Raw genomic sequence first — 21260 nt, forward strand, 5'->3', positions numbered from 1 at the left:
TATGAAGCTGACCACCATGGCAGCCATATTAGAAATCAGATCAGTACCATTTTCATTTAAGACCAACTTGACATCATAAGAAGTCTTTTATTAAAACCCATATTGATATAACCCAATTCAGGAGAGGTAGCTATAACAAGATTTTGAAGATGGCTGACATGGCATAAATATTCCATGTCAAATTGGCACCAGTATTCTTCAGGACCAAAAAAAACATCACCTATGGTCTTTTAGCAAAATGCATATAATAATATGATCATCAATTCAGGAATAGAGACGATATGATTTTAAAGAAGGCCATACAAGATGTCAGATCACCAACATATGCGTTTAGGACTAGAAATTATAAAGTCTTTCAGTGAAAACCGACACTGATATGACAATCCTCTTAAGAAAAAATTGATAATAGGATTTTCCAGATATTTGATCTGCACCATTTTCATTTAGGTCCAACGAGACATTGGGATGAATATGTGTGGAAAGTTCCATCTCGAACCTCCAAATAATTTAGGAGTAGAGATAACATTAGCATGTGCTAATGAATAGACAGACAATGGTCTACAGACGATGGATGAATGAGGGGTGTTGGTTAACATATCATCAAAAAAGAACTTCTTGTCCATGACCAGCTGAGTTATATATCAATATATAACATATCAACATTTAACTAAAAATTCTCACTTAGTAAGCTTTACTGTAAGAAACGTGTTGTTCACAAGCGTTAAAAACAATACAGATCTATTAACAGAATTCCTATAGCTAACAGTGCTATCTAAAAACAATACAGATCTATTAACAGAACTCCTATAGCTAACAGTGCTAAGTAAAAACAATACAGATCTATTAACAGAACTCCTATAGCTAACAGTGCTGTTTAACAGAACTCCTATATCTAACAGTGCTAAGTAAAAACAATACAGATCTATTAACAGAACTCCTATAGCTAACAGTGCTAAGTAAAAACAATACAGATCTATTAACAGAACTCCTATAGCTAACAGTGCTATCTAAAAACAATACAGATCTATTAACAGAACTCCTATAGCTAACAGTGCTATCTAAAAACAATACAGATCTATTAACAGAACTCCTATAGCTAACAGTGCTATCTAAAAACAATACAGATCTATTAACAGAACTCCTATAGCTAACAGTGCTATGTAAAAACAATGCAGATCTATTAACAGAACTCCTATAGCTAACAGCGCTATGTAAAAACAATGTAGATCTATTAATAGATTTCCTATAGATAACAGTGCTATGTAAAAACAATACAGATCTATTAACAGAACTCCTATAGCTAACAGTGCTATGAAAAACAATACAGATCTATTAACAAAACTCCTATAGCTAACAGTACTATGTAAAAACAATACAGATCTATTAACAGAACTCCTATAGCTAACAGTGCTATGTAAAAACAATACAGATCTATTAACAGAACTCCTATAGCTAGCAGTGCTAAGTAAAAACAATACAGATCTATTAACAGAACTCCTACAGCTAACAGTGCTATGCACAAACAATACAGATCTATTAACAGAACTCCTATAGCTAACAGTGCTATGTAAAAACAATACAGATCTATTAACATAACTCCTATAGCTAACAGTGCTAGGATACAAGAGATTTTAAGGGACATGCATTCCTCTAATAAATTATCAGAGTGCAAAGTCAGATTCAACTTAAATGAGTCCATGGTCTGTCTGCATTTGACAACTGAAAACTCCAAATGAACTTATTTGCTCTTACCTCTTCCTGAAACCAGAACTTCAGTACATCATGGGAAATAATCACATGACTGTTGTCATGAAAATGGCAGGGAACTTCTACATTCCCCTGAAGGATGGCAACTGGGATGTGGCAGTGTACACTGTATCTGTCAGAGATGGGGCACTGTATAGACAACTCAAATTGCAGACTCTGTCCTAGGCATCCGATGATACTGGACAGAGCCCTGGTGATGAATTCTCGAACTTCAATACATAGTTTGGAAGATGAAGTCTTCTCTGTGGTCCCTATTCTTGTGACTCCTGCAAATATGACGTGTTCCCTGAACAACACAGTCAATCTGTGGAGAAGATCAAGGTCAAAAAGACAGCAACCACAGAAGATCAGATTCTCCATCTTTTTTCTGGCAATGGGCCACCGTGCCACACAGGCAGCAAGAAGCCTGTGGAAGACTGGTGAGGGTAAGAACTTCCCCGTAAATACAAAGCAAATAACTGATGTATTTCCTTGCTGAGAATTTGGCCCAAAGGAGAGGAGTTCTTTTGGTGTTGCATGGCGTAGCATGCATGGAGCAAGGAAGTAACCCTCCACCTGAAATACAAATTAGTTGAAATTTTGTAAACTTAAAATTAAACGAACTCTTAAATAAGAACTTCAGAAAACTTATTTTAAAAAGTACTCTGAAAGTGTGTATTATTTGCATGCATGACTTACATCTTATCCTTACCAAGATTGAAGTTACTTAGGATAGAGTATTGATGAATACATTTAAAAAGTCCCAATGCAGTTCTCTTCAAGAACATTTTTTAATCAAAACCTTTAATAAGTCCCATCATGTTATTTCCAAGACTGCAGCTTGATGAAGAAAATTAATAAATCCCAACAGAGTCCTTTTCAAGACTGCAGATTGATGAAGACAATTAATAAATCCCTAAAGAATCCTTTCCTAGACTACTGCTTGATCAAGAAAATAAATAAATCCCTAAAGAGTCCTTTCCAAGACTGCAGCTTGATCAGTAACTGTAATAAGTCCTGAACAATTCCTTTCCAAGACTACTGCTTGCTTAATAATTTTAATAAGTTTCAGGTGCAAAAAAACTCACAAAATAATATTATATATTAACTGACCTTGACTTCTTTTACATCTGGACTGTACAATCTTGGCCTGGCTACAATGTTCAGCTTTTCCATGAGTTGTAAAATAATCTCCTTGTAGTAATGGAATTCGGGGTGTTTCTCTTTTGTCCAGATCGCATCTAGAAAGTGACATTTTATAAAGATATTCAAGCAAATAAAACAGCATAGTATGTGTGTTGGTTTATTCTGTTTATGTAGGAGTACTGGTGTATGGTATTACTGTGTCTGTAATCTTGTTGTGATGTTCCTCTTTCGTCCAGATGGCATATAGAATGTGATATTCAAGTAATAAAACAACAGAGTGTGTGTATTGGTGTATGACGTGTTATTCATCCAGCAGAGTGTGTATTGGTGTATGGCATGTTATTCATCCAGCAGTGTGTGCATTGGTGTATGGCATGTTATTCGTCCAACAGAGTGTGTGTATTGGTGTATGGCATGTTATTCATCCAACAGAGTGTGTGTATTGGTGTATGGCGTGTTATTCATCCAACAGAGTGTGTGTATTGGTGTATGGCATGTTATTCATCCAGCAGAGTGTGTGCATTGGTGTATGGCATGTTATTCGTCCAACAGAGTGTGTGTATTGGTGTATGGCATGTTATTCATCCAACACAGTGTGTGTATCGGTGTATGGCAAGTTATTCATGCAACAGAGTGTGTGTAGGTTTCATCTATACTCTACAACTAAAAGTCCAGGGATTTTTAAAAGTCACTTTCCCTCAAACCCAGATTCATATCAAACATGGATGAACCGATTATCCTGATTTTTGGCAACTTTCATTTTTCTATAGCTTTTGCTCGCATGCCAAAGTCAGTATTTGAAAGGTTATTTTCGTAAGACTTACGACAAAATCATAAGAGTTGGCAGATCTGCGATCACCTCAATAAGTCCATGGAATTTCCAAGGTAAGGTTTGGATAGCTTAAATTCACAAGAGTCAGACTAGGACTTTATTTCAAGGAAATTCAGTCCTATGGAACTGAAATTCCCAGGAGTCAGACATTGACTTTATTTCAAAGAAATTCAGTCCTAAGGAATTGAAATTCCCAGGAGAGACTATGACTCTATTTCAAGGAAATTCAGTCCTATCGAATCGAAATTCCCAGGAGTCAGACTATGACTCTATTTCAAGGAAATTCAGTCCTATGGAATCAAAATTTCCAGGAGTCAGACTATGACTCTATTTCAAGGAAATTCAGTCCTACGGAATTGAGATTCCCAGAATCCAGACTATGACTTTATTTCAAGGAAATTCATTCCTATGGAACTGAAATTCCCAGGAGTCAGACTATGACTCTATTTCAAGGAAATTCAGTCCTATGGAAATGAAATTCCCAGGAGTCAGATTTGGCTTCTACTGGCAGATGATTGACTCTAGAAAAATCACTGTTTTGCAACAGAGAAACAACAGTCTTAGTAAAACATGACTGAGAACATTTTGTATCAGTCATCATAATGACCTCATGTGACCTGATATTACTTCCATCACACTGGTAAAGGCTTTGGGTGAGGAAGCTAGACAGATGAATTGATCTGATTTTAATGTATATTTGGTTCTTTGTTCAACATTACCTACCACAAAACATTTCACTTCTGAAAAATTTAAATTAGATAACATGTTTGTTGGTTTTTTTATAGAGAATTTGGATAACTCTGGATTATCTTCGACTGATACACCAGTGACTGAAAAAATGTCCAGTTCTATACAACTGCACATCTGATTGAAATTCAGTATGCCCTGTTCTACATAACTACACATTTTATTGGGTCTCAATAAGTTCTGTTCTACACAACTACGTATTTTATTGGGTTTCAATAAGTCCTGTTATGCATAACTACACATTTGATTAGACTTCAGTAAGTACAGTTCTACACAATTACACTTCTGATTTGGACTGCAGTGAGTCCAGTTCTACAAAACTACACATTTGATTGGGCTTCACTATTGAAATGGTTTAATTAAGACAACAGTTTTGTGAAATTTTTTGAAACTTCATTGTACCAATGTGATTGTGGTTAAAAAAGTCATGAAAAAGCAAACTGTAAATGTAAGATGTAAAAGGGAAATAACTCTGTAAATCTGTATGGGGCACCATATTCACTGAACGTCTATAATTTGTTTCATGTTTCAGGACAAACTTGTCTGGAACTGGACAAATGGTGTGCACAATAATTATTATATTTGGTATATATTTTAAAACCCAAATCATCAACTGTGGACCAAATGGTCCACACAAGAATTATTATATGTGGCATGTACTATAAATACCAACAGGAATTATGCAGAATGTCACATCCTGACAGTCATGCCAAGACAAGATCCACATACCCAGCAAAGTTCATGCAGCTTGAAAGGTTAATCACCGTGACCTTATTTTCCTTGACACGAGTATTAACCTTCACCATGATTACACTCTTAAAATATTATGACTTAACAGAATAACGTGTACATGTTCTCTTGATGTCAATAATGTCTGCCGAGTTTAAACTCAGACTGTACAGAATGATATGTACATGTTCTCTCGGTCAATAATGTCTGCCAAGTCTAAACACAGACCTACAGAATGATATGTACATGTTCCCTTGGTGTCAATAATGTCTGCCAAGCATAAACACAGGCTTACAGAATGACATGTACATGTTCTCTTGATGTCAATAATGTCTGCCAAGTCTAAACACAGACTTACAGAATGACATGCACATGTTCTCTTGTTGTCAATAATGTCTGCCAAGTCTAAACACAGACTTACAGAATGACATATACATGTTCTTTTGATGTCAATAATGTCTGCCAAGTCTAAACACAGACTTACAGAATGACATGTACATGTTCTTTTTATGTCAATAATGTCTGCCAAGTCTTAACACAGACTAACAAAATGATATGTAATGTGCTTGATCACATTAACATAATGTGCTTGAACACTTTAATGTAATTTGCTTGATCACTTTAATGTAATGTGCTTGATCACTTTAATGTGCTTGATCACTTTAATGTAATTTGCTTGATCACTTTAATGTAATGTGCTTGATCACTTTAATGTGCTTGATCACTTTAATGTAATTTGCTTGATCACTTTAATGTAAGGTGCTTGATCATTTGAATGTAATGTGCTTGATCACTTTAGTGTTATGTGCTTGATCACATTAATGTAATTTGCTTGGTCGTTTTAATGTAATTTGCTTGATCATTTTAATATAATTTGCTTGATCATTTTAATGTAATGTGCTTGGTCATTTTAATCTAATGTGCTTAATCACTTTAATGTAATGTGCTTGATCACTTTAATGTAATGTGTTTGATCATTTTAATGTAAAGTGCTTGATCACTTTAATGTAATGTGCTTGATCACATTAATGTAATTTGCTTGATCATTTTAAGGTAATTTGCTTGATCACTTTAATGTAATTTGCTTGATCACTTTAATGTAATGTGCTTGATCATTTGAATGTAATGTGCTTGATCACTTTAATGTTATGTGCTTGATCACATTAATGCAATTTGCTTGGTCATTTTAATGTAATGTGCTTGGTCATTTTAATCTAATGTGCTTGATCACTTTAATGTAATGTGCTTGATCATTTTAATGTAATTTGCTTGATCATTTTAATATAATTTGCTTGATCATTTTAATGTAATGTGCTTGGTCACTTTAATCTAATGTGCTTGATCACTTTAATGTAATGTGCTTGATCACTTTAATGTAATGTGCTTGATCACATTAATGTAATTTGCTTGATCATTTTAATGTAATTTGCTTGATCACTTTAATGTAATGTGCTTGATCACTTTCATATAATGTGCTTGATCACTTTAATGTAATGTGCTTGATCACTTTAATGTGCTTGATCATTTTAATGTAATTTGCTTGATCATTTTAATGTAATTTGCTTGATCACTTTAATGTAATGTGCTTGATCACTTTAATGTGCTTGATCACTTTAATGTAATGTGCTTGATCATTTTAATGTAATGTGTTTGATCACTTTAATGTAATTTGCTTGATCACTTTAATGTAATGTGCTTGATCACTTTAATGTGCTTGATCATTTTAATGTAATTTGCTTGATCATTTTAATGTAATTTCCTTGATCACTTTAATGTAATGTGCTTGATAACTTTAATGTGCTTGATCACTTTAATGTAATGTGCTTGATCATTTTAATGTAATGTGCTTGATCACTTTAATGTAATTTGCTTGATCACTTTAATGTAATGTGCTTGATCATTTTAATGTAATGTGCTTGATCACTTTAATGTAATTTGCTTGATCACTTTAATGTAATGTGCTTGATCACTTTAATGTCATGTGCTTGATCACTTTAATGTGCTTGATCATTTTAATGTAATTCGCTTGATCATTTTAATGTAATTTGCTTGATCACTTTAATGTAATGTGCTTGATCACTTTAATGTAATGTGCTTGATCACATTAATGTAATGTGCTTGATCAATTTAATGTAATGTGCTTGATCACTTTAATGTAATGTGCTTGATCACTTTAAGGTAATTTGCTTGATCACTTTAATGTAATGTGCTTGATCACTTTAATGTAATGTGCTTGATCATTTTAATGTAATTTGCTTGACCACTTTAATGTAATGTGCTTGATCACTTTAATGTAATAAGCTTGAATACTTTAACGTAATTTGCTTGATTACTTTAATGTAATGTGCTTGATCACTTTAATGTAATGTGCTTGATTACTTTAATGTAATTTGCTTGATGACTTTAATGTAATGTGCTTGATCACTTTAATGTAATGTGCTTGATCACTTTAATGTGCTTGATCATTTTAATGTAATTTGCTTGATCATTTTAATATAATTTGCTTGATCACTTTAATGTAATGTGCTTGATCACTTTAATGTGCTTGATCACTTTAATGTAATGTGCTTGATCATTTTAATGTAATTTGCTTGATCATTTTAATGTAATTTGCTTGATCACTTTAATGTAATGTGCTTGATCACTTTAATGTGCTTGATCACTTTAATGTAATGTGCTTGATCATTTTAATGTAATGTGCTTGATCACTTTAATGTAATTTGCTTGATCACTTTAATGTAATGTGCTTGATCACTTTAATGTAATGTGCTTGATCATTTTAATGTGCTTGATTACTTTAATGTAATATGCTTGATCATTTTAATGTAATGTGCTTGATCACTTTAATGTAATGTGCTTGATCACTTTAATGTGCTTGATCACTTTAATGTAATGTGCTTGATCACGTTATTGTAATTTGCTTGATCATTTTAATGTAATGTGCTTGATCACTTTAATGTGCTTGATCACTTTAATGTAATGTGCTTGATCACTTTAATGTAATGTGCCTGATCACTTTAATGTAATGTGCTTGATCATTTTAATGTAATGTGCTTGATCACTTTAATGTAATATGCTTGATCATTTTAATGAAATGTGCTTATCATTTTAATGTAATATGCTTGATCATTTTAATGTAATATGCTTGATCACTTTAATGTAATGTGCTTGATCACTTTAATGCAATGTGCTTGATCACTTTAATGTGCTTGATCACTTTAATGTGCTTGATCATTTTAATGTAATGTGCTTGATCATTTTAATGTAATATGCTTGATCATTTTAATGTAATATGCTTGATCATTTTAATGTAATATGCTTGATCACTTTAATGTAATGTGCTTGATCATTTAATGTAATGTGCTTAATCACTTTAATATAATGTGCTTGATCACTTTAATGTGCTTGATCACTTTCATGTAATTTGCTTGACCACTTTAATGTAATGTGATTGATCACTTTATTGTAATGTGCTTAATGTGCTTGATCACTTTAATGTAATTTGCTTGATCATTTTAATGTAACTTTTAACACATTCCTCACTTTATTCTGCTGGTAGCATATTTCATTTTACATGAACCGAGTGGTTACTGAGCCTGCTATCCTTGAACTCCAATCCTATACTGACAAAGTTACCATATCACACATTTGGAATGTATAAGTAAATAATGCATGGGCGCTCATGACTAATATGATACATCCCTCCCATATTAAAGGTACTGAAAAATGCCAAATACTGAACATGTGAGTAAGATGGTATCATGAAAGCCTGAAGTCATGATAAAAATCATATCTGATTGACCTGGACAATTTATATTTCCACAGGACCGTGTTAAAAATATAGCCTGGAAAACACTGCTGTGTGTGTGTGTGCTGTGGTAACAGTTGGACTGTTAGATTCAGTCCAAAAATTCAGAGCACATGATATGTAATAAGAAGTCACTTGCCACTGATCTGTTCAAGTTAAGCATTACTATAGGGCATTTGCCATTGATCAGTGCAAGTCAAGCATTACCATAGGGCACTAATAAATATAGTCTGGAAAATTTCAGTCCATTTGTAGGATAACACATTTCCAAGAAACATTAATACATAATACTGGAATGTATTACATGGAGACCAGGAATTCTTAAGACTTAATGTAGGAAAGTATTAAAAGGAGACCAGGAGTTCTTAAGACTTAATGTAGAAATGTATTATGTTACAAGGAGACCAAAAGTTCTTAAGTAAGTTAGTAACATACACACCTATCAATTCAGCAGTAAGTTTTCCCTTGTCTCTGAATTCAAACAACTTGCTCTGGATAGATGGGTTATTCTTAAACATGAATTTATCAGCAGTGATGAGGGACTTCAGAGCATCAATTAACCATGTTGGATCAAGCACAAGCCACTCCCTCAGACCTTCCATACTGAAAATTACAATGCAAATTTCTATTAATTGACAGAAAATGGATATGAATATTTCCTTGCTCTACAAAGAAGGCTAAATACTGTCATCAGATTCAAGATAAACTTTATGTAAATCATAGGCAAAACACTATGATTTTAACATAAGAATAAAAATCATCTGATTGAAGGTAATCTTTATATGAATTGTATAAAAAACATTATTATTTTAACACAAGAACGAAAATTCACCACAACTCATACAATACTGGCATGAATTATGCATTATGGATTCCAGAACAATTCTTTCCCTCAAACCATCTATCAAGGACTTGTGTGTGTTGAAAACTGGTCAGTCTTGTAAGCAGGGGAATTAACTCATCTAAATGATGATGGAAACAATTAAATTCCTCCAATATCTCATCAATATGCAGCAGCATCCTAAATTCTGTTGAAATCATCCAAGATCTCATCAGTGTTCAGTGGCATACCAAATTCATTTACACTCCTTGAAGATGTCATCTGCATTCAATAGCATACCAAATCCAGGTGAAATCATGAAAGATCTCACTAGTATCCAACGGCACACCAAATTCAGCTGAACTTCTCCAAGATATCATCAGGCTGCAGGTCATATCAAATTCAGTTGAAACCTGACATCAAGGGAATTACAGCTGAGCAGTGAACTCATCCAAGACTCATCACTATAAAAAATTCAGCTGAAATCACCTAAGATCCCATCAATATCCAATATCATACAACATTCTACTAAACTCCTCCAAGATTTCATCATTATTCACTAGCATACCAGATTCGGTTGAAATCTTCCGAGATCTCATCAGAATCCAGTAGCATGCCAATTTTTTTTAAAAATCTGATAATAATCAGCAGAATTATAGTGCCGTCAATTAATCCAAGGTCTCATCACCATTCAGTAGCAGACCAGATTAATTTAATTTATCCAAGATCTCATCTGTATCCAGTAGCATACCAAATTCAGTGACACCAGATTCAGTTGCAATATACAACAAAGCAGTACTATAATGAACTGTGTTGAAATATAAAGGCAATCAATGGACATCAGAGAATGCAATTCTGCAAAACAATAGTTATAATCCTGACAACAGAACTCAAATCAAATCGAATTACAACCTATATCTACTTATAACGTGTAGATCAGATGGACACTGGTATATAGGTTTGTTCTGCTGACCTTTGGAATTCCTGGCCACACATTTTTAGTAATCTTTCAGATTAGTAGATATGATGAATTATTACAGGTTTATGTTATGCTGACCTATGGAATTTCTGGTCACACATTTTTAGCAACCTTTCAGATTAGTAGATCTGATGAAGACTGTTATAGGTTTATGTTCTGGTGAGCTTTGGAATTCATAGTCACACATTTTTTGTAACCTTTCAGATGAGAAGATATGATGAATATTATTATATGTTTATGTTATGCTGACCTTTGAATTCATGGTCAGTCATTTTTTTTAGTAACATTTCAGCTAAAGATTATTTATGTCCTCAGATCTCCATTTTATCGGAAAGCTAGATTTCAATCAGTCTGCATCAAATCTAACTGCACATGAAATTTGGTTGAAATTCAATAATAAAAATTAGCGACTATGTATATATCAAAGTGGAATTAACGAAAAGAAAGCTAAAGTCAATGTCTTCCTAAACTACAAAAAAGTAGTGGAGAATAAATTGTGACATGCCAACTTTATAAAACAAGTCCATAATGACTTAGGAGATGAATTACCTTTTGCATGACATGCCAAATTCATAAAACGAGTCCATACTGACTTAGGAGATGAATTACCTTTTGCCAATGTTATATGTTCCATGATCTATTAAGTTCTCTTGGGTAGTGCTTTCAATATATTTTGCACTCTATCAGATTCTTTACAGTCCATTTACATAAGCTATGTTCTATTTATAGTTAAGATTCATTCTTGTTCATTTGTGTGTGGATCCTCTCAATCACCAGCCATGTTCTATTTATAGTTAAGATTCATTCTTGTTCATTTGTGTGTGGATCCTCTCAATCACCAGCCATGTTCTATTTATAGTCAAGATTCATTCTTGTTCATTTAAGTGTGGATCCTCTCAATCACCAGCCATGTTCTATTTATAGTTAAGATTCATTCTTGTTCATTTGTGTGTGGATCCTCTCAATCACCAGCCATGTTCTATTTATAGTTAAGATTCATTCTTGTTCATTTGTGTGTGGATCCTCTCAATCACCAGCTATGTTTTAGAGTTTGCATATTCATATTCCATTTCTCCACTGACCCTGAGATTTACAGGTTGAGTGATAGTCTGATAAGATCAATTCAACCAGTCTCCAATGACCCTGAGATTTACAGGTTGAGTGATAGTCTGATAGAGATCAATTCAACCAGTCTCCAATGACCCTGAGATTTACAGGTTGAGTGATAGTCTGATAGAGATCAATTCAACCAGTCTCCAATGACCCTGAGATTTACAGGTTGAGTGATAGTCTGACAGAGATCAATTCAACCAGTCTCCAATGACCCTGAGATTTACAGGTTGAGTGATAGTCTGATAGAGATCAATACAACCAGTCTCCAATGACCCTGAGATTTACAGGTTGAGTGATAGTCTGATAAAGATCAATTCAACATATGGTAATCTCCTAAATAAAACTTGCATGACAGCCTAATAATGTTACTGATTGGTTTACATTTAAGGCGGGTTTAAATTTAATAAATTTGTTAATTGGTTTAAATGTTAGGCAGCTTTCAATTTAATAAAGTTGTTGATAGGTGCAAGTGTAAGGCAGGTGTCTTAACTAAAGATTCTGATCATATCAATGCACAATTCTTAAACAAGTTTTATATTTATTTCTTTATAAAGATCCACAATTTATCTCAATTAGTTTCACTTGATTTGTTTTACAGAAACATTTGGATCAACCCTTGTATATCAGCTGATATTGATTTGAAAGTACAGTATATAACTGTTAGAAAATGGCATCTAATGAACTTAAAAGTAAATGCTGGTTTTAAGACAAAAATCTCCATTTATAATTTAAAGCAAACAGTAGAGTGTATATTTGCACTATATCCAACTGTGCATAGATCCAGGTACATGAACAATCATCACATACATTACATAACTGCATCAACTATTGGTATTTAAGACAAATATTATGACATGCACTTTGGTACCCTTCCCAAACTAGGGTGATACAAATTTAATGTGATACATAAAACTGCAGACCTGCCAACCCTGACATGATCATCTCAGTACGGTAGCAAATATATTTTCCGTTAAGTTTGACCAGTTTCCAGTAAGAAGAAACAAAATATCATGCACTGCTACCGTCAAGTAAGGAAACGTGTATTTAAAAAGTTCGGTATTCCAAACTGATGCATCTATGGAAAAAATTATGTTCATCAGAAAAGTTTGTAAAGTACACTCTTATGTTACGTGTTTAGGCTCGAAGTCTACAGTTCCATGTAGAAACAAGAAATATCACTCCAGTTTTGGAAATCTGAATAAATTTTTTTATTAGAGCTGTCTTTGTTCAAGAATTTTGTATGGGCACAAGTATTTTTTTCCAGAAAAATAGAATTAATCCTTTTGAATTCAAATAAATTTAAATAGCTCCAAACGACACAACAGACACTTTCCAGTGTAATAGCCCAACTGAGATTATTTCTCTAAAACAAAGGTTTTATTGTACTCTAAAACTCAGTTTCAAAAATCCCCAAGTTGCGAAATCAAAAAGGGGGGATTCGTGATTGTTTATATCGCATATGCCTAACATGATCCTGACGAAAACCAATCATTTTACTCTAAGAAATAAAATTTAAAAAATTGTTTACATCTTAAATCATGTAGTTCCATCATGACCTTGACAACAACCAATCATCTTAAAATAAAAACAGAATGTATTTATGTGGCTGCTACTAATTTTGCATTAAGGTCGGAGACCAAGTAGCCTTATGTGTTCACTAAAACAACAGTCAAGGTCAAACTATTTTCTGGAAAAAGTAAGAGTTTCTAATAAACAGAACTACATTAATATGACAGATAATGAAATAAAAAAAAAAAAATAGAAATATTTTAAAACTTACAAACATTTAAATCATATATTATTAAATATACATAACAACACATACATCTATCAACTTCTAGTACAGTCGCACAAGCTTCAGTTCCAAACCCTATGCAAATCAATGGTTAGTTGCTATCTCTCAACTTGACGTAATTCTTGGATTTTTTCGTTAGTACACACGATGGCAATCGTAACTCCCGCCATGTGACATACTCTAAACGACACTTTAATGTCAAATAAAAGTAACTGTGTCCCTTTCCACTTTTATTCGGAACAATATGAATATCTTTTTTATTCTTCTGTATTGATTATTAAAACATTTTGAAGAGGCTTATTTTTTCCTTTCGTCTTTAACATGTATCAGTAGCTAGATGCCATTTTTAAACAAAATATATCATCAATAATTTGATCATGCAGATGCTTTGCCTGTAAAAATACATTCAGTTTAAAGCGTCTGAGATACAACTATCAAGCTAGTCTGATTCTCTAGCTAATTCCAATAAAGATAATGTGAAACCCGGATCCAAATAAAAAACAGATGAGCCAATTACCTGGATCTTACTGCAATAATCATACTTCTGTAGTTTTTCCTTTATTCTGTAAGTCTGTATTTTAAGTTAAGACTTACAGCAATATTGTAAGGGTTGGCAGGTCTGAAACTGGTACAATAATCAGTATCCCAAAAGCCTAAGGGGTCTTTCTTTTTACCTAAAGTAGATGAAATTGCCTGTCTCATGTTGGAACCTAAGGAACAGGTCCAGTTGTTCTGTGGTCTTAATCGGAACAGCCCCTGCCTGATTCATCTCCTCAACTAGACTGTGTGGAATGACCTGACAGAAAAAAGAAATAACAATAGTTTTGTCAGAGATAAAATCTTGGAATTACAGAAACTCCATATGTGATTTAATATCACATCTTCAGTGACCAAGGGTCAATTTATTTGTTATGATGGCTTATCTTAATTAGTTTTAATTATCCGAATATTACATTCACCACATTTTATCTCTCTTTATTTTCTATGTTCTTCACGATATGACTGTCACGCCTTTATCAAGAACATATAAGTGAAATTAATGCCAGCAGAATCATTTATATGAGGCCCAGGTTGACCAAAAATTGTTTAAATGGTCTTTGATCACTTAAATAATTATGTGGTTTAAAATTGTTTACATGGTCTGTCATCACATCATCTGAGATCACTCACATGGTGTGAAATCCCTCATGGCATGAGATCATTCACATGATCTGATATCACTCAAAAAACTGAAATCTGCTAAAAAAAACTAACTACATGTGTGGCTGTGTAAAAAATTTGGATAATTTGTCATTTTTTATCAAACAATTGCTGACAAGTATGATTAAATGTTGTTATATAAAAATCTCTTCCAAATTAATAGAATCTGCTGAATTGCTTTCATGAAGTTATTTGAAAGTTTAGTTTCAATTTTAGCATATACAGCTATATTAGATGATGGATAGACTTGTACAAATATAAAAGGACTCCATGCCTGGATGCTCCCTGCCAAAAGTGGTCAAATTTGATTGAGCTTATCTAAAGTGTGACAGTTGAAAGCATTGGTTTTAGTAAATGTGGTGTTATGTTGCGTAGTGGATGGACATCATTTGTACAATGCCGTGAATCAGGAAAGTTATTGTCATATTTGGTTAAATGCTATCAAATGGATTCTGAAAACAAGTTTAATTTATTTACAGATTTTGTAACTATAGCCAAACTGGAGAGAATAACAGAATCACTTGTAAAACTTGTAAAAGCCTTGATGTTATATCTGGTGGTTTCTCAGGGACCAATTAAGACTGAAACAGTTAATTAACATCAAATTCTAAACATCCATTTGCAGCAACCAGTATCTCAGTACATGTAATTAAAAAACATTTATGGAACCCTCTAAAATGAAATTCCTTTAAATACACAAAATAAATTATCTGATCAAGTCCAATCTGGAAATATCAATAAAATAAGTAGAACTATTCAACTTCAAATGGCTGCTGAGAGGGGTATATTAACTTGGAATATATAAAATTACATGTACCTAACTGGGCTACTTGTAATTAAACAAGACTGGTAGGAGACAGTAATCAAGAATAGTCTGTTAGATGTACACGGAACACACCTGAAAATGGCAGCTGACAAGCAACATTAAGAACCGATCTGCAAATACCATGTGAATGGAGTCTGAGCTAAAGGGTGTCAAATATTGTATTAGTATGACTAAGGAAGCTCCAGCAACCAAGAAAATCTAACAATAACAAAATATGCCTGTTTAATGTATAATACGAACTAATCATTTAAGTGTGCAGTAAGTTTGTAACACATCAATTTCAAATGAAATACTAATGGCCCTTCCTCTCCTGCCACTTATCACGATTTATTTGAAGAGAAATGCCCACGTTGAGACAACATTATATTCAATATCAATAGCAATAATAATCCTTCCATAAATAATACAATTCTGTCTGGCACTAGCCAACTCCTGACTGCTGAAAACTATGTGTTTCTGCATTCCAACCAACCATTCACAAAGAGGTGCAAATGGGCATCTGCCAGCTATTGTATGTGACTTCTAGGACAGTCCATTATTGGGGTAGTGCACTAGACTATTCTGAACAAAATTAACACTGTCATTACAGAAAACAGTGCAGATTTGTGTCTTCCTGATTACAATCATGTTTTGAATTCAACACCTACAAGAGTTTTGAGAGACAAGATCCCATGAGTATTTTTTTGTGGGGGTGTTGTTGTTGTTTTATGGTTTAATGCCATTTTTCCGCACAAAATAGGCTATACAAGGTGGCCAGTATCAATGGTGGAGGAAGAAGTTAGGAAAACCCTGGAAAGAACCACCAACCCATGAGAATATACCGGCAAGCTTTCTCACATACCCACATTGTCTGAGTCTGAGACTCGAACCCATGCAGAAAGAGGTGAGATGGCAGTGATCTATAAGGCTACATGCTTCAGACCACTTGGCAACTTGGGGCCCCGTTGTCTAAGGCTAGTCTTCTTAAAAACTGGTCACAGTGCTTGAGTGCAAACGGCATCAGCTGTTGTCCATATGCATGCAATTCTAAACAGGCTTTAAAATGTCTCTTTTTAAACTTATCACATTGTAAGTCAAACATATAAATACTTTGTTCTACTTAAGAAATGCATTAATGCTAAATTATTACTGGTAGGTAAAGTGATGAACTGATGTTTTAAATCACGCCAACTAATACACCTTAAGATGAATAATGTTTTAATCAACGGTTCAACAGTTTGTGTGGAAAAGCGTGTTTATTGTTGTTGTGGGTTTGATACCATTTTTCAGCAGAGGCCTCATAGGCTATATGTGGTGACCAGTGTAACTGGTGCAGGAAGAACCCTGGAAAACTCCCAAATGAACCACCAACATAAGGAAGCTTCATCATATACCCCTACTGGCCGAGCCTTAGACTCAATTCCAAGTGGACAGCAGTGAGATGGCAGGGATTGGTAAAGGTGACTACTTTAGACCTCTCAGCTATCTTGGGGCATTAAAAGCCAATTTATCTCTCACAACTAGTATTTTTTAGTTTTATCAATTGATAATCAATTTGTGCAAAATATTTTATTGTAGTTACGTAAGATTAAAAATATGTGAACGGTGGACACCTGGAGTGCCTAAAATTATTTTTAGGTTTCACAACTAACAACCTTTGAAATGCGGTTTTCATAGCAAAATGTACCATGTCCAAAGCATCAACAAGAATCATACGAGAGGAAGAAATATCACATTGAGTTTAAGATTATTTTCAAAAAAAATGTAATAATATCAGGTAACTAACCCATCCTATGAAAGACAGTGCGATTAAAACCATTACAACTCTCTCAGCAAGGAGAAAATCTAATTTTGTACCGTCAAAGGTGTTTTACACATTTTCAGTTCTGGATGCAATATAATTTTTGACCCATGATAGTCATAATTCTCCCGAGTATTTCAGTTATTTTGCTACTGGTATATCTGTAGTGAGAATTAAAATCTACGAAACTATTAGGAAACAGGATTTTTATGACAACATCTTTATCATAATTCAGGCTAACAACGTGAATTTCTCTAAATTGAACCATGTTATGACCTGGGACAGATTCTATTTTGGAAACAGGATGAGAATTTGTTTCTTCAAATCAAAACTAATAGGTCTGAATGTGTCAGATTGTGTAGAGTGGTAGCCTTTGATGGCAACCGATGCCAACTTTTTATCCTTGAAGAGCCAGAGAAAAGGTTAATCCAGTTGAGAGACTGAGAGACTTGAAGAGATATCATTTACTCTGTACCTGTTCCTGAAAACTCGCTACATGCACTCATATTCCTTCCGAGTGAATGGCCTATTCACTCTTGCGATTCTCCACAATCCCAGAAATTCTAAATTCTTTTCTTAAAAGGCTGCCCTGTTAACATCCTGGTGTGAAACAACAGACAGTCTCAGTAGTTGCAGAACACCACTGACCATGGTTGTTTGAGAAGATTATGTGTGGTCATAATCTTCTGGTTTATTACTATTGCTATATAAAGTAAATCATTGATGCAGGTCTTGTTCCGTCTGAGTGGGGTTATCATAAGTATCTTGTAATTATGACCAATTAAATTCTGTCTTATCCTCAGTACTAAAACCATGGTGGTAGTGGTGGGGTGTAGGGGTAAGCAAAGGTACATAACCTCTCCCAACTGATTGATAGTGCATCCGCTGCCCAAGGTAGTGGGTCAGGAACCGGTAAGACAAAGATGGTCAATTTTGTGATTAAACCTTGTAACAAAATGGTTTATCACTGGATGCCCTAGAGTTAACAAATCCAAAAGTACCATTCCAAATGAATAGCCTGACAATATCTGGTGAGAACATCAGCCAGGTCATTGAATCTGCCCGGAATGTCTCTGATTTATACATTGATTGGAAGTTGCAAGCACCAAGAAAGAAATTGCTAAATAAGCATGCACAGGTAGGGCTATCTGGTGCCCCATTAATCAAGGAGGGAAGTAATCACTACAAAGTTCTCTAACCTAATCAGACTGACTTCCTGTAAAGTCTGTTTTTTCAGAACTGAAAGGTATTTATGATGGCCTTCATTTAAAAATGGTTGACTTTAAGAGACAGTTTCATCTGCCATATATTATACTGAAGGCCGGTAACAAATGGATTCCCCATACTGGTGTCTATACCTATCATTACTCATGGCTGGGGCTTCTCCAGTGGAATTCCTCTCGTAAAACATCATGGTTGTGCCAGTGACAAAGGAATGATCATACAAGTAGACAGAAATAAAGGCACCATTGCACCAGAAAAAATATTTGTAACAGGTGCTTATACAAGCATCCCAAAATGATCAAGTACCATTGTCAGACTGTTTAGCGCAAGGACTTGCAAGGAATCTCACTAAATTTGATGTCCTGTTGCAAATACACTCTGCGTTTGATGATCGTTATGAAGCTGACATGAAGGGGATGTAGCTATTTGAGACTGGTAATAAAACTCCATACCCAGGTGGACAAAGCAAGGGGATGTGAGGTTAGATTTTCTCAGTTCACAAGAAAACCGAGAAGATTCAAAAGGACTAGGCAATCATTTCTTCCAGTGAGAAGATATGGCATAATTTATATGTTTTATAATGATAGTTCCAGCAATCATGATATCTTGTTACTTTTGCTTGGATAGGACATAATTAAGACCTCACTGGCAAGAAAGACAGATGAATTAAAAGCAAACAAACCTGGAGTTACAGTGTGGTTAACATTTTGATTTATTACAATATTTTATTCAAAACAATTTTTGCTGTTATGTGTACTACACTGTACTGAATAGGACTGATCTCCTGATGCAGAGAACCATTCAAATATCCTTTGATTTCATATCATACATACATTTTACTCCTGGCTAAATTTGAACCATACTCATGATTTGTTCGACAGCAAGCAGGTAAAAACTAACAACACTGATACAGTTTGTTAAGATTTCTGTATAATCTGAAATCTATGTTGCACATTGTACACACAAGTTGTAGGATACATTTCTATGTGGTATATTTTGCATATTGCACACACAAGTTGTATCATACATTTCTATGTGGTATATTTTGCATATTGTACACACAAGCTGTATGATACATTTCTATGTGGTATATTTTGCATATTGTACCCACAAATTTTATCATACATTTTTATGTGGTATATTTTGCATTTTGTACACACAAGTTGTAGGATACATTTATATGTGGTATATTTTGCATATTGTACACAAAAGTTGTATCATAGATTTCTATGTGGTATATTTTGCATATTGTACACACAAGTTGTATCATACATTTCTATGTGGTAAAAAGATTATTTGCACAAAATCGTTTTCTCCTATACCTTAATACCAGAGGCTTTGAGATTCATGAGAGATGCTTCCAAGGGAAGCCAATTGGCAGGCACTTCCTGTCCCCAATATGGCTGACCTGAAGCCAATTCAAAAATCCTTTTCTTCAGTTTCTCTAACTCAGGGTCAAACTGGGTGTTATCTATAGGAAAAAAGTCCTCCAAGTGTCGGAATGCTGGTTTATTCTTCAGAATGAAACAAATCTGATCATAATATTTCCCGATCATTTCTCGACGTTTATCCTAAAATGAAGAAAATGGATAATTTAGAGGTGACACATGTTGGGTGCATAACTTTGACATAGCCAAGGGAATATAAAGGTTCCAATATGTCAGAATTTGTGTATAGGATGTGAATACTAAACTGTCTTCAAAGTTTGTCATACAAACAAGTTCATAATGGATCAAACAAGTTCATAATGCACAAAATAAGTTCATAATGCATCAAACATGTTTATAATACATCAAACAAGTTTATGATACATCAGAAAAGTTTATGATGCATCAAACAAGTTCATAATGTATCAAACAAGTTTATAATGCATCAAACAAGTTCATGATGCATCAAACAAGTGTACGAAGCATCAAGCAAGTTTATGATGCATCAAACAAGTTCATAATGCGTCAAACAAGTTCATAATGCATCGAACAAGTGTATGAAGCATCAAACAAGTTCATGATGCATCAAAAAGTTCATAATGCATCAAACAAGTTCATGATGCAACAAACAAGTTCATAATGCATCAAACAAGTTCATGATGCATCAAACAAGTTTATGATGCATCAAACAAGTTTATAATATCTCAAATGAGTTCATAATGCATCAAACAACTTCATGATGCATGAACAAGTTCATGATGCAAAAAACAAGTTCATAATACATCAAACAAGTTTATGATGCATCAAACAAGTTCATGATGCATCAAACAAGTGTATGAAGCATAAAACAAGTTCATGATGCATCAAATAAATTTATGATGCATCAAACAAGTGCATGAAGATTTGAACAAGTTCATAGTCCATCAAACAACTTCATGATGCATCAAACAAGTTTATGATACAAAAAACAAGTTTATAATGCATCAAACAAGTTCATGATACAAAAAACAAGTTCATGATGCATCAAACAAGTTCATGATGCAAAAACAAGTTCATAATACATCAAACAAGTTTATGATGCATCAAAC

The 21260-nt window shown here is 33.9% G+C and overlaps 1 protein-coding gene across 1 annotated transcript in view; it reads right to left on the reverse strand.

Annotated features, from left to right (window-relative positions):
* The window catches only part of LOC149789587 (uncharacterized), a 102458-nt gene that overhangs the window by 35335 nt on the left and 45863 nt on the right, over positions 1 to 21260 (reverse strand). The window contains exons 4-8 of the mRNA XM_089972921.1: positions 20068 to 20316; positions 14390 to 14511; positions 9448 to 9611; positions 2860 to 2987; positions 1753 to 2322 (exon numbers count right to left, since the gene is read on the reverse strand). Of these exons, the coding sequence (XP_089829047.1) occupies positions 1753 to 2322; positions 2860 to 2987; positions 9448 to 9611; positions 14390 to 14511; positions 20068 to 20316 (1233 nt within the window). The remainder of the gene's footprint in view (positions 1 to 1752; positions 2323 to 2859; positions 2988 to 9447; positions 9612 to 14389; positions 14512 to 20067; positions 20317 to 21260) is intronic.

The sequence above is a fragment of the Sinohyriopsis cumingii genome, chromosome 10 (genome assembly GCF_028554795.1).
Source record: "Sinohyriopsis cumingii isolate HCF-2022 chromosome 10, ASM2855479v2, whole genome shotgun sequence".
NCBI classification, from domain to species: Eukaryota; Metazoa; Mollusca; class Bivalvia; order Unionida; family Unionidae; genus Sinohyriopsis; species Sinohyriopsis cumingii.